The sequence below is a fragment of the Hylobates moloch genome, unplaced genomic scaffold, assembly GCF_009828535.3.
Source record: "Hylobates moloch isolate HMO894 unplaced genomic scaffold, HMol_V3 SCAFFOLD_18, whole genome shotgun sequence".
Classification (NCBI taxonomy): domain Eukaryota; kingdom Metazoa; phylum Chordata; class Mammalia; order Primates; family Hylobatidae; genus Hylobates; species Hylobates moloch.
Window position 1 is genome coordinate 38,747,527 of NW_026652293.1, and position 18,627 is coordinate 38,766,153.

General features: G+C 32.2%; 2 protein-coding genes across 11 annotated transcripts in view; one reads left to right on the forward strand and one right to left on the reverse strand.

Annotated features, from left to right (window-relative positions):
• The window catches only part of DOCK7 (dedicator of cytokinesis 7), a 235,837-nt gene that overhangs the window by 80,404 nt on the left and 136,806 nt on the right, over nt 1-18,627 (forward strand). The gene's annotated exons all lie outside the window — the stretch shown is intronic.
• Nucleotides 1,926-9,249, reverse strand: ANGPTL3 (angiopoietin like 3). Its single transcript, XM_032136383.2, has 7 exons — nt 8,718-9,249; nt 7,964-8,074; nt 5,554-5,668; nt 4,873-4,986; nt 4,364-4,459; nt 2,506-2,772; nt 1,926-2,110 (listed from the first exon to the last, which is right to left on the reverse strand). Exons 1-7 carry the CDS (start codon nt 9,210-9,212, stop codon nt 1,926-1,928), a joined length of 1,383 nt encoding a protein of 460 aa, XP_031992274.1. The 5' UTR covers nt 9,213-9,249.

Consider the following 18,627-nt stretch of genomic DNA (forward strand, 5'->3'; position numbering starts at 1 on the left):
TATGAGAAAGGAATAGGGTTATAAAGATGGATTCATGTAAAGCATAATCCATGGAGAGTATAGTATTGTGAAAGCAAAATGAAGGTCAAGTTTGAAAAAAAGATATTCGTATTAGTAAGTAGTAGAGAGATGAAAGGGAAGGTAATCTGAGAGATCAAAGGGGATTAGACTTCGCTTAGATCAGACAACTGTGAGTTAGTGATGGAATTTGAGCACTTTAAGCGAAGTAGTGAGGACAGGAGACAGTCGTGTGAACCATAAAGAAAAGAGCTCCTTTCTCTTCTTCTACCAGAAGTATCTTTCTGATAGAAAAAAGCTTTATATGGGGAAAAAGTCTAATTTACTACTCCTGAAAGGAACAAAATGAAACATGTCGTATGAGAGTTTTTTTTTTTTTTAAGGAAACCAAATAGAGAAAGCAACTCATATATTAAAGAATGAATTATTTTGCATTTGAAATTGTCCACTTTTGGGGGAAGAGAGGAGCCATTTTGGTACTCTGGCCCTAAAAAAATCAACGTTAATTTCGACAGCTTAGTCTGTGGTCCTGAAAATTATAGATTATTTTTACCTTTATTATTTTGTACTTTTCTGGAACAAAATATTTACATAGGATTCACATAGATCATACATATATTTAATATATGTGACATATAAAAATATATATGACACGTATATTGGATAATTTGAAATACATAATGCTAAGTATTGACAAAGGTAGGTCACCATATAACTTGGGCACTATATCCTTTAACAAATGGGTTTAATTTAAAATTTCTTACTGGTAATTTTAAAAAACATATTTAAAAATAAATTCTGACAAGTGATACTATGGTAAAAAATTTGTACCTAATCTTTAGGGATTTAGGGTTTAAATTACTTAAGTTAAAAATAACAATCATCCATCTGTTGTGATGTCAATAAAAATGCAAGAATAATTTAAATTTCTGTAATTTAGGGACTAGGTCTTTGTTTATTGAATTTTGAACATACATACATGCTCGTCAGGCTGTTTAAACATTCAGTAGCTTGTTACAAGTTTTATTTCTACTTGAAAACCTACACGAATGTATTAGAATCACAGCATATTTAGGGGAAATCTAAACTTTAACTCGATGTCACAAATATGTTCATTCTTACTGTAATCTGACAAGATCCCTTTACAATTATTTGTTTTCATAGTATTAAGTGTTAAAATACATAAAATGTATACAGTATATATTTTAACAAATATGTTAAGGTATAGTGATACCTCATGTTAAAGTCAATGTGACTTAGTAGTCATCATCTCCATTTGTTTAAAGACAGCGAACTTTTTTTAATACCATATTTAATCCTGCTTCATTAGGTTTCATAAATAAATCATATCAAACATTTACTCCAAATTATTTTGTAGCAAAATGAGGCATCAGTTTAAAAATTTATATTACAGATTTTACACATACTCTGTGCTGACAATTTTTAGTTTTGAAATTAATACTACAGTATTTAAGAACTGTACAATTATCAGTCCTCTGTATTTAGTCAAGTTTAGAGTTTTAACAAGAAAACTAGTTTTTTAAACTGGGAAAGTTGTGATATTAGCTCGTATGACTTTTAAAATAAAAGTCTCTAAATTTTTTATTTAGAAAAGTTATTTAATAAGTTCACCTATTGATTATAATTTAGATTGTGACCATCTAAAATTGATTCCCACATCACAAAATTTAAAACAAATAGTATTATAAGAATTTTGATTGAGAAATGTAAACAGTATTCTTTAAGGTTATGTGATTGTTTGTTTAATCTTAAATAGACAGTGACTTTAAGATAAAAAAAATCTATTTCTCAAGCTTTCTCTTGAGGATTTAATACCAGATTATTAGACCACATTAACTTGGAATGAGTTTAATGTTTAAATTATTGCCTTTTAAATTTGCCTTAGTTCATTCAAAGCTTTCTGAATCTGTTGGATGGATCAACATTTTGGTTGATTTTATAGAGTATAACCTTCCATTTTGAGACTTCCAAGATAATCCTTTTCTCCTCTCTGGCTTAGATTTTGCTCTTGGTTTGTTATATTTACCATTTAGGTTGTTTTCTCCACACTCATCATGCCACCACCAGCCTCCTAAAGGAGATAGATATGCAATTTAATGGGTACAGACTTGTATGTAGTTACTGTTACTGTATTTCCCCGTAAGTTTATCTTCCTTTCTTATAAATATGACTGTTTTAGATGCATGTATCCCAGTTTTAAATAATCTGTATAAGTCCCAGTTTTAAGTAATCTGTATAAATAATCTATAAACCGCCAAAAAGTAGAAAATCTGAGGAAGATTAGAGGTAAAATACCTGGTTGAACTAGAATGAACACTTTCATTATAGTTAAGAGGTTTTCATCTAGAGAGAAAACGCTTATTTGGGATTCGGATTTTTAAAAGTTGTCATTGCAGATAATAGCTAATAGTATGGGAAGATACTTTGAAGATATGAAAATAAAGTATTGGTATCAGAAAAAGATACCTGAATAACCCTCTGGACAGTTGAAGTGTCCTTTTGCTTTGTGATCCCAAGTAGAAAACACCAAATCTTTGTTTTCTGGGATTGCATTGGGGACATTGCCAGTAATCTCAACTAGATGTAGCGTATAGTTGGTTTCGTGATTTCCCAAGTAAAAAGAATATTCAATATAATGTTTGTTGTCTTTCCAGTCTTCCAACTCAATTCGTAAAACATAATTAGATTGCTTCACTATGGAGTATATCTTCTCTAGGCCCAACCAAAATTCTCCTGAAAAGAAAAGTTTTAAAAATCTGTGAATTATTAACTACAGGTTGGACACTGACAGTTTTTTTAAGTGTTTTTTATTAGTGCAACTAATTGAGTTGTTTAGTCTTGAATCCCTTGATCATTTTAGAGTATCTTAAAATAATACCTTTTAAAACAATTTTATTGAAGATATATGCACAAAAATGTTAAAAATATTAATAGAACTGAAAGTCTGATTATCCTTTCTATAATGCATATTACAAGACATGTTTCACCAGTGAAATGTGTTACATGATTATAGATATTTTAAAGTCTCATCATTTGGTAGAGGAATATTTTCTTGTAAGTCTTTATATGGATAAACTTTACTATCAGCTATTTATTAACATCCATATACAGTCAAGAGATTTGTTAAGTATTCCCAGAGACTTGAGTAATAATAATGTCACTTTCTTCAAATGTAAACCTGGCCTTTGGTGTTTGCTTAATATATGTTTTCTTTGTAGAAAAAGACAGGAATAAATTTTAAAAATCATTCTAAATTTAAAAGCATGGTTCTTAACAACTTTTTTCTATAATTTTAAAAATTATTTTTATCGGAATTAAAAACATAAATAACAAATATAAGTAGATTGTTCTTCATCACAATCCTTTTTATTAAAGTATTTAATAAAATGCTGTTTTCATTAAACATTCACTATTGTCTTATTGCTATTGAGTTAGTAGGAAGCTTCATTTTAAGGATTGCTGGTAAATACAAGTACAAATGGGTTACTTTTTTACCAGAATTAAGTGAGTATTCTTGGACTTACCTGTCAGCCTTTTATTTTGGGGTTACACTCACTATTAGAAGATTTGGAGCTACAAAACTTATCATTAAGTATACCTTCTAGGTAGAGCTTTAACTGGTAGTTTGAATACAAAATTTTTAAATGGTCAAATAGTACTGAGCATTTAAAAATTTGATATAATAATGAATGTCTTCTACTTTATAAGTGAGTACTTAGACATCATGGATTTTTATATGTGCTTTTTGGATTTTAAACATCTGTTATTTTATCTTGCTTATTTTACTATTTGTAATCAAAATAGAATAATTTGCATTGAGTTAACTAATTCATTATAAGCCATACATTCTATATATTATATTTAAATAATTGAAATTTTAAAATGTATACTGTATGTCTGAGTTTCCTGGTCCTTTTAACTTCCAGTTAATTGATATATAAAACGTTAATGAGAGAATAGAGTGACTAATGCTAGGAGTGGTTCTTTTCACAGCTTATTTGTAACAGTTACTACTTATAACATATAACATTTAATCAAAATTGTCTTTAATAATTATAGTTATGATCATTGCAAGCCATCGAATTAAACTGTGATAAGTATATTTAAGAACAGACATGTAATTGTGATAAATATAATTCAAATAATAACTGTTGTAATAAGTGTAATTTACTAACAAATGTGTAATTGTTTGATAATAAATTATATGAAGGCCGAGACTGCTTCTTGTTCATTACTACTTTTCCTAATACCTGGTCCATAATAGGTTCTCAGTAAATATTTGTAGATTAGCAAGTGAATGAGTGAATGAATGTAGTCCCCTTACCATCAAGCCTCCCGAAACCATATTTGTAGTTCTCCCACGTTTCATTGAAGTTTTGTGATCCATCTATTCGATGTTGAATTAATGTCCATGGACTACCTGAATATAATGAATGAATAAAATGTATTTTTAGTAGATCGATGTTGACAGATGTAAATAACACTTTTTTGTTTGTTTGTTTGATTTTAATTGGTGGTTTTGTAAGGTAGTTTATTAATGTTATGGCAATACATTTTATTATTTATTATGGTCCCAAAAAGTTAAGTGAAGGGCAATTAATGAATTTTGGCATAGTAAACTTATTGATAATAGTCACTTCAGATTATTTTAGAGGAAAAGGAGAATATTGAGTAAATACATAAACAAGGTAAAAGTATTAGATTTATATGAATACTCATGTTATATATATTTCATATATATATGTATAAAACAATGATAACCAGGTTAATCTTCCTAATACGTAATGAGTAACTTGAACTAACTACCGTCTATTCTCCCTAGACAGGTTTTACCTGATGTAACATCACAGTAGACATGAAAAACTTGAGAGTTGCTGGGTCTGATGGCATACATGCCACTTATATGTTCACCTCTATTATAAATGGTAGTACAATCAGCAGGAATGCCTAGAATCAATAAAATGTTATTACATCAGATTTAGGAATAATATCTTTGGAGCTTGAGATTTCACTTGACATTTTATGAAATTGTGGCAAGTGTAGCATTTTTTTCAGTAATGTTTATGTTAAAGCATTTTTCTTAGATGGCATGTTATTTAAGAGTGTAAGAATCATCTTACCAAACTATTTTCTTTTAAAAAATTCATTATTTTTTAGAGACAGAGTCTTGTTCTATCACCAGTCTGGAGTCCAGTGACCTTTAACTTCGTAAATATTTCAGCATGTATCTCTTAAACAGGAGATTGTTCTCCTTTAAAACTGCAATACCATGATCACATCTAAGAAAATTAATAAACCTTCTATATTATCTAATAATCAAGTCCATATTTATATTTCTCTGATTGTCTTAGGTATGTCTTTTATAGGGTGTAAAAAGAACCCCAGCATCCAATTTAGGTTGATACATTGTATTTGATGGATATCTCTTAACTATCTTTTAGTTTAGAACAAGTCCTAAGAATGGGGAATTTGATAATAATAGCTTCAAGAAGGAAACCTACCAAAGTGTCTTACCATCATGTTTTACATTTCTTATTTCATTCAGCTGAAGAAAGGGAGTAGTTCTTGGTGCTCTTGGCTTGGAAGATAGAGAAATTTCTGTGGGTTCTTGAACACTAGTCCTTCTGAGCTGATAAAAGAATATAAATCTGTTTTTTAAAATGATACTGAATATACAATTAGGGGAAATCTGAGTAAGGATGTCAGAAGTACAGTTTGTCTTTCAGTTCATAATGTCATAACGGTGCTTGATACTTAAACAGTGTTATTCAGATTGTACAGATTACCTGTTCTCAAAATATTTCATCAGGGACATAATAAGTTAAAAAAATAAAGCAAGGCAAAAAAGCAGACATTGGTCAGAAAACAGAGCAAGGCCAAAAGTAGAGACTGCTTTGCTTAGAATATTGTAATGTATTTTTTTATTTATATGAATAGAATATATTTGATATTCCGTTCAGATTTTAACTTTAATAATTTTCAGGTTTAGGTCTTATTGATCTTCAGACCTGCTATAAAGACATAATACATAATTTGAACCAGGCTTTCTTGATAATTTGATAATTTCTAACCTGTAAACGTATCTGTAGATGTTGGCAGGTTGGCAAGTTTGTTTGCTTACTTTCTATACATTCAGTAGTTTATCATTAGTTTAGCAGTAACATTTTGTTTTTATTTAAGTGTGTTGGGTTTGCAGTTTATTGAATGATAGTTTTTCTCATTGGCAGTAAGAAAAGCAGAATATATAATATCTTGCATTATTAATGTTAGTTTTTTGATGCTGGCATAAATGATATTTCCTAGGACCTTATTTAAAAGGATCTATTGTAAAGTTTGCTTGCTGGGTATTACTCTTTTCTACTAAGTAACTATGTGATCTTAAATTTATGTGATCCCATAAGTAGCTATGTGATCTTAAAGTTACTAAATTTTTAGAGTTTTGTTTTTTTAATTTAAATATGAGAAAGTTAAATGATCTAACTCTTCTTCCAACTCAGAAATTCATTGTTTTGGTTTCTTCACACATTTTTATTTTTAGACACAATGTATATTACTATAGTAACATTTTGCTTTCGGGAGTAGGTTCATTTAATCATAGTAAAAGATAAAATTGAAAAGAATTTAGAATAATAACGTCATAAGAAGGAAAGTATGGAAACCAAAAGTAGTTGATAAAAAACCTTTTAGCAGCACTACTAACATGTTTGTTTAGTGGAAATTGGTAATAATATTTGTTTTATATTTCTTGAAAATGATTTTGTTTACCAGTTTCTCTGAGTTTATATTATGTTTTTTGAATCCTCTTGAATGGCTGTTTAAGAGTATTATTAATATTTTTAAACTATTGTACTGCATATTAGAATACTTAGATTCTGACATAGCTTTTTTCTAAACAAGTGCTTCCCTCTCTCACTTCACCAGATGTTTACATTGTAGAGTGATTACATTGTTGAATGTTGACCTTTAATTATGAGGCACACTATTTCTAGTAATCCAAGTAATAATAATCATAGCACACGCTTCTGTGTGAATATGACATTACATTTATTAATTCAACAGAAATGCCTACTATGTGCCATACAGTATTCTATATTCTGGAGTATATACAAATAATGGAAAGTATGAAGATAATGGAAAAAATCCCTGTATTCACAGAGGTTACATTTTAGTGCAGGAATAGAAGAGATAAATAACTAAAATTTATGTTATGTTAAATAAAGGTGAGTGTGCAGGAGAAAAGTAGTTAAGGAAGTAGAAGTTTTCAGGGATGCGACCAGGCAGTTGTGATTTTTGGTTAAGTGACCTTGAAAGTCTTCATTGGGAATTTTATGTTTGATAACGACCCTAAGGGAAATCAGAGAGTGGGCCACGTAGATACCAGGGCAAAAGAGCATTCCAGATAGAGGAAACAACAAGGGCAAAGGCTTTGAGGTGGCAGTATGTTTGATGTGTTTGAATACTGGTAAAGCGGTCAGAATAACTACAGTAGAGGAGGTGAAGTCAGTGAGATGATGAAGGGTTGGGTAATCTTGGTCTAGAGTCAGTATGAGTGAGATGGAAAGCTATTGTGTGGTTTTGAGCAAAGAGAAACATGATCTAATTTGAATTTTAGTAAGATGACATTGGCTGCTATGAATTAATTTTTTTCTTACAATAATCCTGTAAGTTCTGTTATTATCTTTGTAGTATATGTGAGGAAACTGAGAGACAAAGGGGTGAAGTAATTTATTCAAGGTCACACAAAGTTTTAGAGCCATGGTTTAAATGCAGGTAGTTTATTAGCTTCAGAGCCTGCAATTTTAACAGTTATGCTGATGTGATAATTTTACTCATGATCCAGTTAAATCTTGTAAATAATTTTAGGATTCAGTGTTTTTACAAACCTGTGTGAAAGATGGGGCATACCATTAAAATACTGACTTACCTGATTTTCTATTTCTTTTATTTGACTGTGCTGTTGGTTTAATTGTTTATATTGTTCTTCCATGGTCTGGAGAAGGTCTTTGATGCTATTATCTTGTTTTTCTACAAAAGTCTGGATATAGAGGGTAGGTTAGTTATAAGTTGCTTTCCTCTTTCTTTTCTATTAGAGTTTTGATTTCCTGTAACACTATCATAATCTAAATTTTAAACTAATAATGGCTTTGAAAAATGAATATTGGCAATTCCTTCCCCTTGTATGCTTCTTTCAAATAGCACATATTTTTGTTCTTAACATTTTATTTAAATTATACTATCTCTAAAATTTGATTTTCTGAACTTCAATTAAAAGAAAAAGCCCAGCATATTTTAATATGAATAAATCTTTTCCATTTACTGTGTTATTTAATCTGTTTTAAACACTGGAGAATAGTTTTAAAATTTTTTTAACTTTTTACTTACCGTCAGTAATTTGCGATAGTGTAATGACACAGTGTTCTAGATTGTATAAATTAACCGATTTGTAATTTTCATATGAAATGTAAAGTTTCAGTGTTTTCATATATAACATTAGGGAAACAAAAAATAACTTGAAATTATAATGGGAAATTTTATTTTCTAGAGATTACTTTTCTTGGAAAAAAATAAAGTATTTCAACAATGCAACAAAGTATTTCAAATGGCATGCCTTAGAAATATTTTTTTTAAAAGATCCACATTGAAAACATAAACATGAACCCTCTTTATTTTCTACTTACTTTAAGTGAAGTTACTTCTGGGTGTTCTGGAGTTTCAGGTTGATTTTGAATTAAGTTAGTTAGTTGCTCTTCTAAATATTTCACTTTTTGTTGAAGTAGAATTTTTTCTTCTAGGAGGCTTTCAAGTTTTGAGTTGAGTTCAAGTGACATATTCTTTACCTCTTCATTTTTGACTTGTAGTTTATATGTAGTTCTTCTCAGTTCCTTTTCTTCTTCTTTGATTTCACTGGTTTGCAGCGATAGATCATAAAAAGACTGATCAAATATGTTGAGTTTTTGAAATATGTCATTAATTTGGCCCTTAGTCTTATGGACAAAGTCTTTAAGACCATGTCCCAACTGAAGGAGGCCATTGGCTAAAATTTTTACATCGTCTAACATAGCAAATCTTGTTTTTGGCTCTGGAGATAGAGAATCAAATGATGAATTGTCTTGATCAATTCTGGAGGAAATAACTAGAGGAACAATAAAAAGAAGGAGCTTAGTTGTGAACATTTTTATCTTGATTTTCAATTTCAAGCAACGTGGAACTGTTTTTTTCTGGAAGCAGACCTAGACTTCTTAACTATATATATACCAATATTTGCCCAGAAAAGGTAAGGTTGGTAGGTGAATACAGTTAATCATTAAGCCGTGTTAACTTGCACGAATGTGACCTTCTTCCACATTGAGTTAGGTCAATGCTAAATGAAATCAAAGAAATGAGCAACTAACTTAATAGGTAATTTAAAATTGTATTTAACTTTGCTGTATTATAAACTACACATTCAATGCTGTGTTGACTGCCTGTTTTTAAAAGCTAATTTTACTTTTTTATGATTTTAAGAGATTTACAAGTCAAAAATAAACTTTTTTGTTGGGTAAATTTATTATTAAAGTTGAGGGAAAAAAATTAACGAATTAAGTATGCATTTCTCAAACTGTACTTTAGTTCTTTTGGAAACAGTGATCCATTCCAAAAAACACTTTCTCTCTGAAGCCTTTCTCCACTCCCTCAGGTGGTGTTATGGCTCTCAATGCTGTATTCCTCTGGTACTCTGTATATATCAACGTATAATTATATGCTCCTTATTTTTTGTCACTATAATTGTTAGTATTTTTTTTGCATCACCTTATATGTCTTAACCATCCTTGTATAATATCACAAAATCCCATATATAGTAAATGTCATTAAAGACATTTCACTCCCTTTTCTCCACTGTGTTCTGTGTCTCTGTGTTCTAGGCTCTTTACCATGTGATTATTGAAGGAACAATGGATATGTGGTCATCTAGGATCAAACTAGAATTGAATCTTAAATACCTTCAATGTCACAAGCAGCTTGCCCATCATAAGTTTTTCTGAAGTTTGTTAGCTTAGTAACAATTTTGATAATACACATTTAACAAAAAGAAGAGATTAATAACATTTTTTTAAAAGATGATGTCTTAATATATTGCCCATGCTGGTCTGGAAATACTGGGCTCAAGCAATTCTTTTACCTTGGCCTCCCAAAATTTACAGGCATGAGCCCAGCCAATTAATAATATTTCTAAAAATAAATGTTCCACTATGCTTCCAACTTAGTGTTAAAAAAATACTAAATGCTTAAATTAGTGATTATTCTTACTGAGTGTTCATATTAAGAACTTTTTGAGAAAATAGCATCCTTTAAAACTGCTTAATCTTGACTTATTAATATGGTGAAATTGTTAAGAATATGGGTGCTGGAGTCAGACTGTGGTGTGGGTCCAAAAGCCGGCTCTAGCTGTCTGGCCTTGGACAAGTTACTTAACCTCCCCATGGATTAGTCTCATCTGTAAAGCTAGGGTAATTATAGTACATAATTCATAGTGTTATACTTTAACAATAATACATGTAGAGCACTTAGAACAGTGTTGGGCAAACAGGTAGTGCTGAAAATGCTAGTTATGTCACATGAAACTAACTTTTAACCTGTGTATGTGTGTGGGTATATATAATCAACCTTACCTAAAAGAAATTTTTCACAAAGTTAATAGCTTTTTAACACAGGGAAGAGTTTTATTGTAATGAATTTCAGTGTAAATTATAAATTGTTAACACAAAATAAACCATTTCCAAATTTCTTTTCTTTTCTTTTTTAGAGACAGGGTCTTGCTCTGTTGTCCAGGCTGGAGTGCAGTGGCATGATTATAGCTCACTATAGCCACGAATTCCTGGGCTCTAGCGAGCCTCCTCCCTCTGCCTCCCAAGTAGCTGAGACTATAGATGCATGCCACCACGCCCAGCTAATTTTTAAGTATTTTGTAGAGACTGTTTCACTATGTTGCCCAAGCTGACCTCGAACTCCTGACTTCAAGTGAACCTCCCATATCAGCCTCTCAAAGTGCTGATATTAAAGGAGTAAGCCACTGTGCTCGTCCCTAAATTTCTATTCTTAGAAATGCCTCTTCATTGTATAAAATAGAGGCTCTTCCTTTTGATGACTTAGGATTAAGGGTTTTAGGTATAATAGTTGACAGTAGAGGTAGTATTCCATAGTGGTTAAGACGATGATTCTGGAACAAGACTGCCTGAATCAGAATCCCGGATTCGATATTCTTCAGCTTTGTGACCTTTGGTCAAATTACTTCACATCTCTGAATCCGTTTTCTCATCTGTCCAGTGAGAATAACACCTATTTTATAGGGTCATATAAAAGATTAAAAGTTTATATTTTCAGAGCACTTAGAACATTACCTGATGTATCATAAACACTACACAGTATTATATATTAGTCATTTTTGTAATTAGAACTAATCAATGCATTTGTACCCATACTATAGTATTTTACTGGTGAAAATTAATTGCATATTAAGATAATGTAAATTGAGAAATTTTGTTATAGTCTAGATTTTCTGAGTTTTGGTCTCTTGTACATTTTTAAAGAATTACGTCTTTTGATTAGGTTATGTATGATTTTTAAGTGTCCAATATAGAACCACAAAAGGGTAAGAAAATATTCTTCATTTTCGTCTTACCCTTTACTCTGGTTCATGTAATGGAATTATAAAAGTGTATGTTGAGCTAGAGAAGAAATTCAAATTTTCTTCTTCTTTAAATAGAAAAGTTACAGTTGTAATTATTGGTCATGAAATACATATTTCAAAACTTCTTTTAATTAAGCTGTCAGCTTTTGTGGCTTATAACTATTGACCCTGATATTTCATCTACTTGCTAGTTGAGGGAGAATATAGATGGGCCAGCTTCTCTCCCCTATTACACTATAAGCTGTTGATTGGCAAGATTTGTATGTGTTTTTAACTTATATTCCTTATAATGCTTTAGTACAGTAATGCCTTACACATTGTAGAAACAATGTTTATTGAATGAATAAGAGAATGATAAAATCAACATATAGGGATTTCCAAGTGCAGAATGTATATGTAGTAGTGGTTACCCCCTTTTGATATAGTACGTTCTTTTTAGAGAAGGAAATTTGAAGAGTAGCCCCTTTTTTAGTTAATGGAAGTAACCGAGCACTAGTACTGAAGACAGGCTTTATGAAATTATTTCCTTCTATATTTGATACTATACTAGGATGCTAACACTTTTTGCACAATTTGTGCAGTTTCTCACAAATAACACTGACAGAGTAGAGGTAATGGTCACGTAGTCTTGGTTTCTAGTATATTGTCTCTTGGTATAAATATCTGTATAATTCTTTTCTTATAGTAATTTGAACAACATTATTGATTATAATTAATTTGCCTAATTATAAACTGCAGAAGCATTTCAACATGGGAAAATGCGTTGAAAGTAGTAATTTTATAAAGGATTTTCTGCCTGCCTTTTAATACTTCCTGTCTGAGTACACACTGCTAAAAGCAGAATCTGATCTTTGCTTGAACTTGTGCCTATTTAAATAGAACCCTGATCAAATATAACCAGTAATGTAAAAACTAAAAAATTTTATGCCAAGGAAAATAAGAAACTTGTAAGCAAATGTAGGGCCTAATTTAAGGATTCCTAGTTCCTAGGAACCATTATAAAAATTTCTTAGCTACAGAGAATTTTAGGACATTTAAGAGCCTAAATTGTTTAAATTCCAAGCAAAGCAAAGTCCTTTATCCTACACCAGGTTGTGTAATCTTATGGAGATATGACTTTCAAATAAAATACAAGGTATTTTGGCTCTTTTTTACATAGTATCTCTAATTTTTTCCTTTTTAACTACGATAATTTGTTTTTTAATTAATGTTATATAGGAAGATCCTATTGTATGTTTTATACTGACAACATATCTCAGTTAGAACCACTCACCTATCAAGTGTTCAATTGTCCTTATTAGACCGTCTTTTTGGACAGTGTAGGTCCAGAGGTTAAGTGAGCTTTGAAGGAATAATTTTATCTATCTTACCATTTTGTGTGTTCACTATTAACATGTTAAGTTTTTTTTTTTTTTTTGAGACGGAGTCTCGCTCTGTCGCCCAGGCTGGAGTGCAGTGGCGCGCTCTCGGCTCACTGCAAGCTCCGCCTCCCGGGTTCACGCCATTCTCCTGCCTCAGCCTCTCCGAGTAGCTGGGACTACAGGCGCCCGCCACTACGCTTATACATATATATTTTTTAATTGAACAGCCGTATCTTTGGACATGTAAAGATTCTTTATTTATTTATTTTTGAGACAGAGTTTTGCTCTTTGTTGCCCAGGCTGGAGTGCAGTGTCGTGATCTCAGCTCACTGCAACCTCCCCCTCCTGGGTTCAAGCGATTCTCCTGTCTCAGCCTCCTGAGTATCTGGAATTACAGGCACCCCCAACCAAGCCTGGCTAATTTTTGTATTTTTAGTAGAGACGGGGTTTCACCATGTTGGCCAGACTGGTCTCGAACTCCTGACCTCAGGCAATCTGCCTGCCTTGGCCTCCCAAAGTGCTGGGATTACGAACGTGAGCCACCATGCCCAGCTAAGATTTTTAATGTGCAAAGTACTTATTGTGAAAATTCAGGTATTTCAAAAACCTATAAAAAATAAAAATCTTGACTCTATTAACATTTTGGGTCTATCATACCAGACCCTTTGAATGACTAAACATAATTTTTACAACACAAATGGGATCTTGTTATATATAATAGCTCATGATATATATATCATTCAGGATCTTAGTATTTTAAAATTTATTTTCCTATGAATGTCTATAGAGTTACCACATCCTTTTTAATAGCTGCATAATCATGTTATATAGATGAACCTTAATTTAATCAGCCCCCTTTTAATCACTTGTTTCCAATTTTCTAATTATAAACAGTATGTATAGAAAATGCTTTTATGGTGGTGATGTGTGTATATAAATATTTTCATATACATTCATAGATGTTGACTTGTAACTTACGATTGCTTTTGTCAGATTGTCCTTCCAAAGGGTTGTACCAATTTACATCCCTGCCAGGAGTATATGAGAGTTCCTCTTTTCCTATATCCTTTTACAAATGCTTTTAATGAAAAGGGCAAAAAATATTGATAAGTCTAACAGACAAGTATATATCTAGTTTGTTTTGCTGGCCATCTCTGTTGCCGTCTTTGCAAATCATCTGGGTATGTATATAATTTGCTCCCCTCCTTGTTACCCTCTTTTTGTCTCTTTCTGACTAATTTTAGGAATTATTTACATATTGTGGATACTAATTCTTTGTTATATATGTAACAAACAATAGATTTTTTCAATTTGTCAGTTTCTTCCACCTGTGTTTATGGTATCACTTGCTCTGTATTAATAGATGCTTTAAAATTTATATCTTATAAATGTTCTGGTTTATGCTAAGAAATGCCTTTCTCACCTATAAAATCTGGTCTCTTTAAAGCTCTTCTAGTATTTTTGTGGTTTTTATTATTTTAGCCTTTGATTAATCTGTAATTTATTTTGATGAGAGATTGAAATATGAATTCATCTTTTTCCTGCGAAGTGTCAACTACCTCAACATTTTTCATTAATTTACCTTGTTGATTTGAAATTTCTTTGAAGGAGAATTTTAAATGCAAAGTAAAGACTTACTAGATTTATTTGGGAATTTATTAATGGAGTTAGTAGTCAAATGGAAAAGAATTTGGATTCAGAACTCAATTGCATGCCTTTCACCTTCAGAGATGAGTTTAAAATTATATTGCTTATATTGGAAATCAAACGTAGTTTATAGATAGTGTTCAATTTCTATTTAACCTGGAATCTAAACTCCTAGAAGTGTTAAGTAAGTAAATTTTTTAATGCTGTCTATACTATTCATTCATTTATTCATTAAATATGAGGCACTATTTAAGGGACTAGTAATAGAGCAGTTATACAAATAGATAAGGTCCCTGCCCTCATGTATTTTGGCTGTATTAGAGGAGATATAAAAATAAGAAGTAATACATAAATGAACAAGATAATTATAGATTCTATGAGTTCTGAATGAAGTAACAAAGTGGTGTGATGGGGGAAGGGTAAAGGTGAGGCTTTCCTGTATTTGAAAGATGGGAAGTAGCCAGTCATGTCCATGCCCACAAAGCAAAGATAGTAGTAATCCAAATGTGGAGATTGGGAGTGGGGCGTGGTAGAGGGAAGCATGCATGGCATGTTTGTTTTTCTGTATGTTTTGCATGTCTATTTCATTTGGAAATTTCTCGACATTTGTGAGCAGATTTTTTTGAGTTTTTCTTTTCTTTTATTTTGTTTTATTTTTTAATGTAGATTAATACATTTTTTAAACTTTTAGGTTTGGGGACACATGTGAAGGTTTGTTAGGTAAACTCGTGTTACAGGGGTTAGTTGTACAGATTCTTTCATCACTCAGGTATTAAGCCCAGTACCCAATAGTTATCTTTTCTGCTCCTCTCTCTCCCCCACCCTCCCTTCTCAAGTAGACCCCTGTGTCTGTTGTTTCCTTCTTTGTGTTCATAAGTTCTTATCATTTAGCTATAACTTCTAAGTGAGAACATGCGGTATTTGGTTTTCTCTTCCTGCATTAGTTTGCTAAGGATAATGGTTCCCAGCTCCATCCACGTTTTTGCAAGACATGATCTTGTTCTTTTTTATGGCTGCATGGTATTCCCTGTGTATATGTACCACATTTACTTTATTTCTTTATCCAGTCTGTCATTGATGGGCTTTTAGGTTGATTCCATGTCTTTGCTATTGTGAATAGTGCTGCAATGAACATTCACATGCATACGTCTTTATAGTAGCATGATTTATATTCCTCTGGGTATATACACAGTAATGGGATTGCTGGGTCGAATGGTAGTTTCGCTTTTTGCTCTTTGAGGAATCACCATACTGCTTTCTACAATGGTTAAACTAACTTAGACTCCCACCAACAGTGTGTAAGTGTTCCCTTTTCTCCACAACCTCACCAGCATCTGTTATTACTTTTTTACTTTTTGATAATAGCCATTCTGACTGGTGTGAGATGGTATCTTATTGTGGTTTTGAATTGCATTTCTCTCATGATCAGTGATGTTGAGCTTTTTTTTCATGTGCTTGTTGGCTGCATATGTGTCTTCTTTTGAGAAGTGTCTGTTCATGTGCTTTGTGGTCAGATTCTTTAATCCCAGGTCCTTGTCTGGCTGCAATGTGATTCTGTGTTCACAGCATTTATCATACTACATTATTATCATTATTTGCTTGTCTGATTTCCCTTCTAGACCACGAGTTCTATGAAGCTAAGGACTTCATCTTTTATCTCTGTATTCTCAGTACCTGTCACACTGGATACTCAATAAACATTACGATGAGGAATTATAGACATACTTCAGGTTAATATATTATCATGTGCTTTGGATTCTGTTCTTTCCCACCATCTCCTCAGGAATCTTACATTCTTGTTCTAGTATATGCAGACTCTGTCTTAACTAAATTATTTTCAAAGGATGTAATCAAGATCAAACCTTTCTTATTTTAAAAGACTTCCAAAATTCCCATAGTCTGTCTCCAATTATTGCATTATCTTTTTTCCCTTCACAGCTACTTTTAAGAATTTCATTTTATTTTCTTACCTCCTTTCTATTCCTGACCCTACTTTTATCTATTTGCAGCCTGAGATTATCAGTGACTTTCATTTTGCTAAATCCTGTTGAATTTTTTCAGTACTTGCCTAACTTGGCTCTTGAGTAGCATTAAATATTTAATTATTTCATTTTTCTTATATTTCCCTCCTTTGGTTTCCATGTCATTGTACTCTTGTGGTTTTCTGTCTTCTGGATGGGTGCCTTTTCGGTCTTCTTTGCAGACTTGTCTGTCTCTGTCTGAACATAGAATCTTGGAATTCCTTAAGATGCCATTCTTAGAACAACACAGATGAGTAATTAAATGATATACTTTTTTTTTTTTTTTTTGAGATGGAGTCTTGCTCTGTCACCCAGGCTGGAGTGCAGTGGAGGCGTGATCTCGGCTCACTGCAAGCTCTGCCTCCCGGGTTCACGCCATTAAATGATATACTTTTAATTCTTTCACAGTTGGTGTCCTTGAGAATAACTCTCAGCTTGGGAAAAATGATGTATAGATACAAGACAGAAAAGATTAAGTAAAAACCTTATAGTCCTGAATTTGAGTTGGAAATATCAGTATGAAGTCTGGATACTTTTTTTTTGTTAGAAGCATTTCTCCCCAACTCTTTGTACTTAAATCGTCTAGAAACAGTGACCAGTCCACAATGAATGCTCACGTTGTGGTTTGAAAAAAATGTTTCTTAAGAAAACTACAGCTTCTTGGTAAAATGACTGACTCCAGGTCTGGGGGAAAAAAAAAATAAGAAGAGTCTGGAATGTCTTGTCATAACAGAAAATTGTCACAGACTACTATGATTGAATCAAAAACCAGCTTGCATTGTTTTTTTCATTTGCCAAAGATGGGACAATTTAATCATCCATAAGAATAATAACTCTAATATACTGAGACTCATCAAATATATTTCATCCGTGAGTTTATAAATGATGCTAAAAAATAAGATGTAATTGATCATTTTTGGAGGATTGTAGTGCACCAATTTATTATTTTGCAAACTGGCAGATAATGGGAAAGAATCAAGTATTTATTCCTGCCTCTCATATAATGGTTCGCTGGCAAAGCAAATAGTAGATGAGGGAAAGCACTCTTCATAAATGTACTCCAGATGCAAAATTAAAAAGAAATGACAGAATATTACTGTTTGGCAACCTTAATTAATTAATGGATATAGGTGGGCTGGGGACTGTGGCTTGTGCCTGTAATCCCAGCATTTTGGGAGGCCAAGATGGGAGAATCACTTGAGCCCAGGAGTTTAAGACCAGCCTGGGCAAGATAGTATGACTCCATCTCTACAAAAAAATAGAAAAATTAGCCCAGTGTGATGGCACGTGCCTGTAGTCCCAGCTACATAGGAGGCTGAGGCAGAAGGATCATTTTAGGCCAGGAGTTCAAGGCTGCAGTGAGGTATGATTGTACCACTGCACTTCAGCCTGAGCAACAGAGTGAGACCTTGTCTCTTAGAAAAAGTAATAAATTTTAAAAATTAAAAATATAATGGATTTAGACATTGATTATCGTCTACTAATTTCACGGAAGGAAGCAGCCAAACATTTCCTGAAAAAATAACACATTATCCTTTATAAAGTGATCTTCCTGAAAAAAATTCTAACCTAAATATGACTAAGGCTCTAGATTCAATTCTCAATTTACAAAAACCGCAGAACAACATCTCAAATGACACTACAGGGGTGCAATCAGTAAAATCTAGGCTCTGGAAAATCTACAGAGAAAACTATTCACTTTCTTCAACAAATAAATCACAAGGCTAGAAAAGATGGGGGACTTATAAATGAAAAGACTTCCCCACAGACAGCTAGGTACCTATTTTTTCCTCCTATGGGACTTCTGCATGCCTGTCTTGTAACACTGTGTTGTTTTGAAGTGGTCTGTGTATAGGTGTTTTTATCCCATTATACTATGTTCCTCAAGACC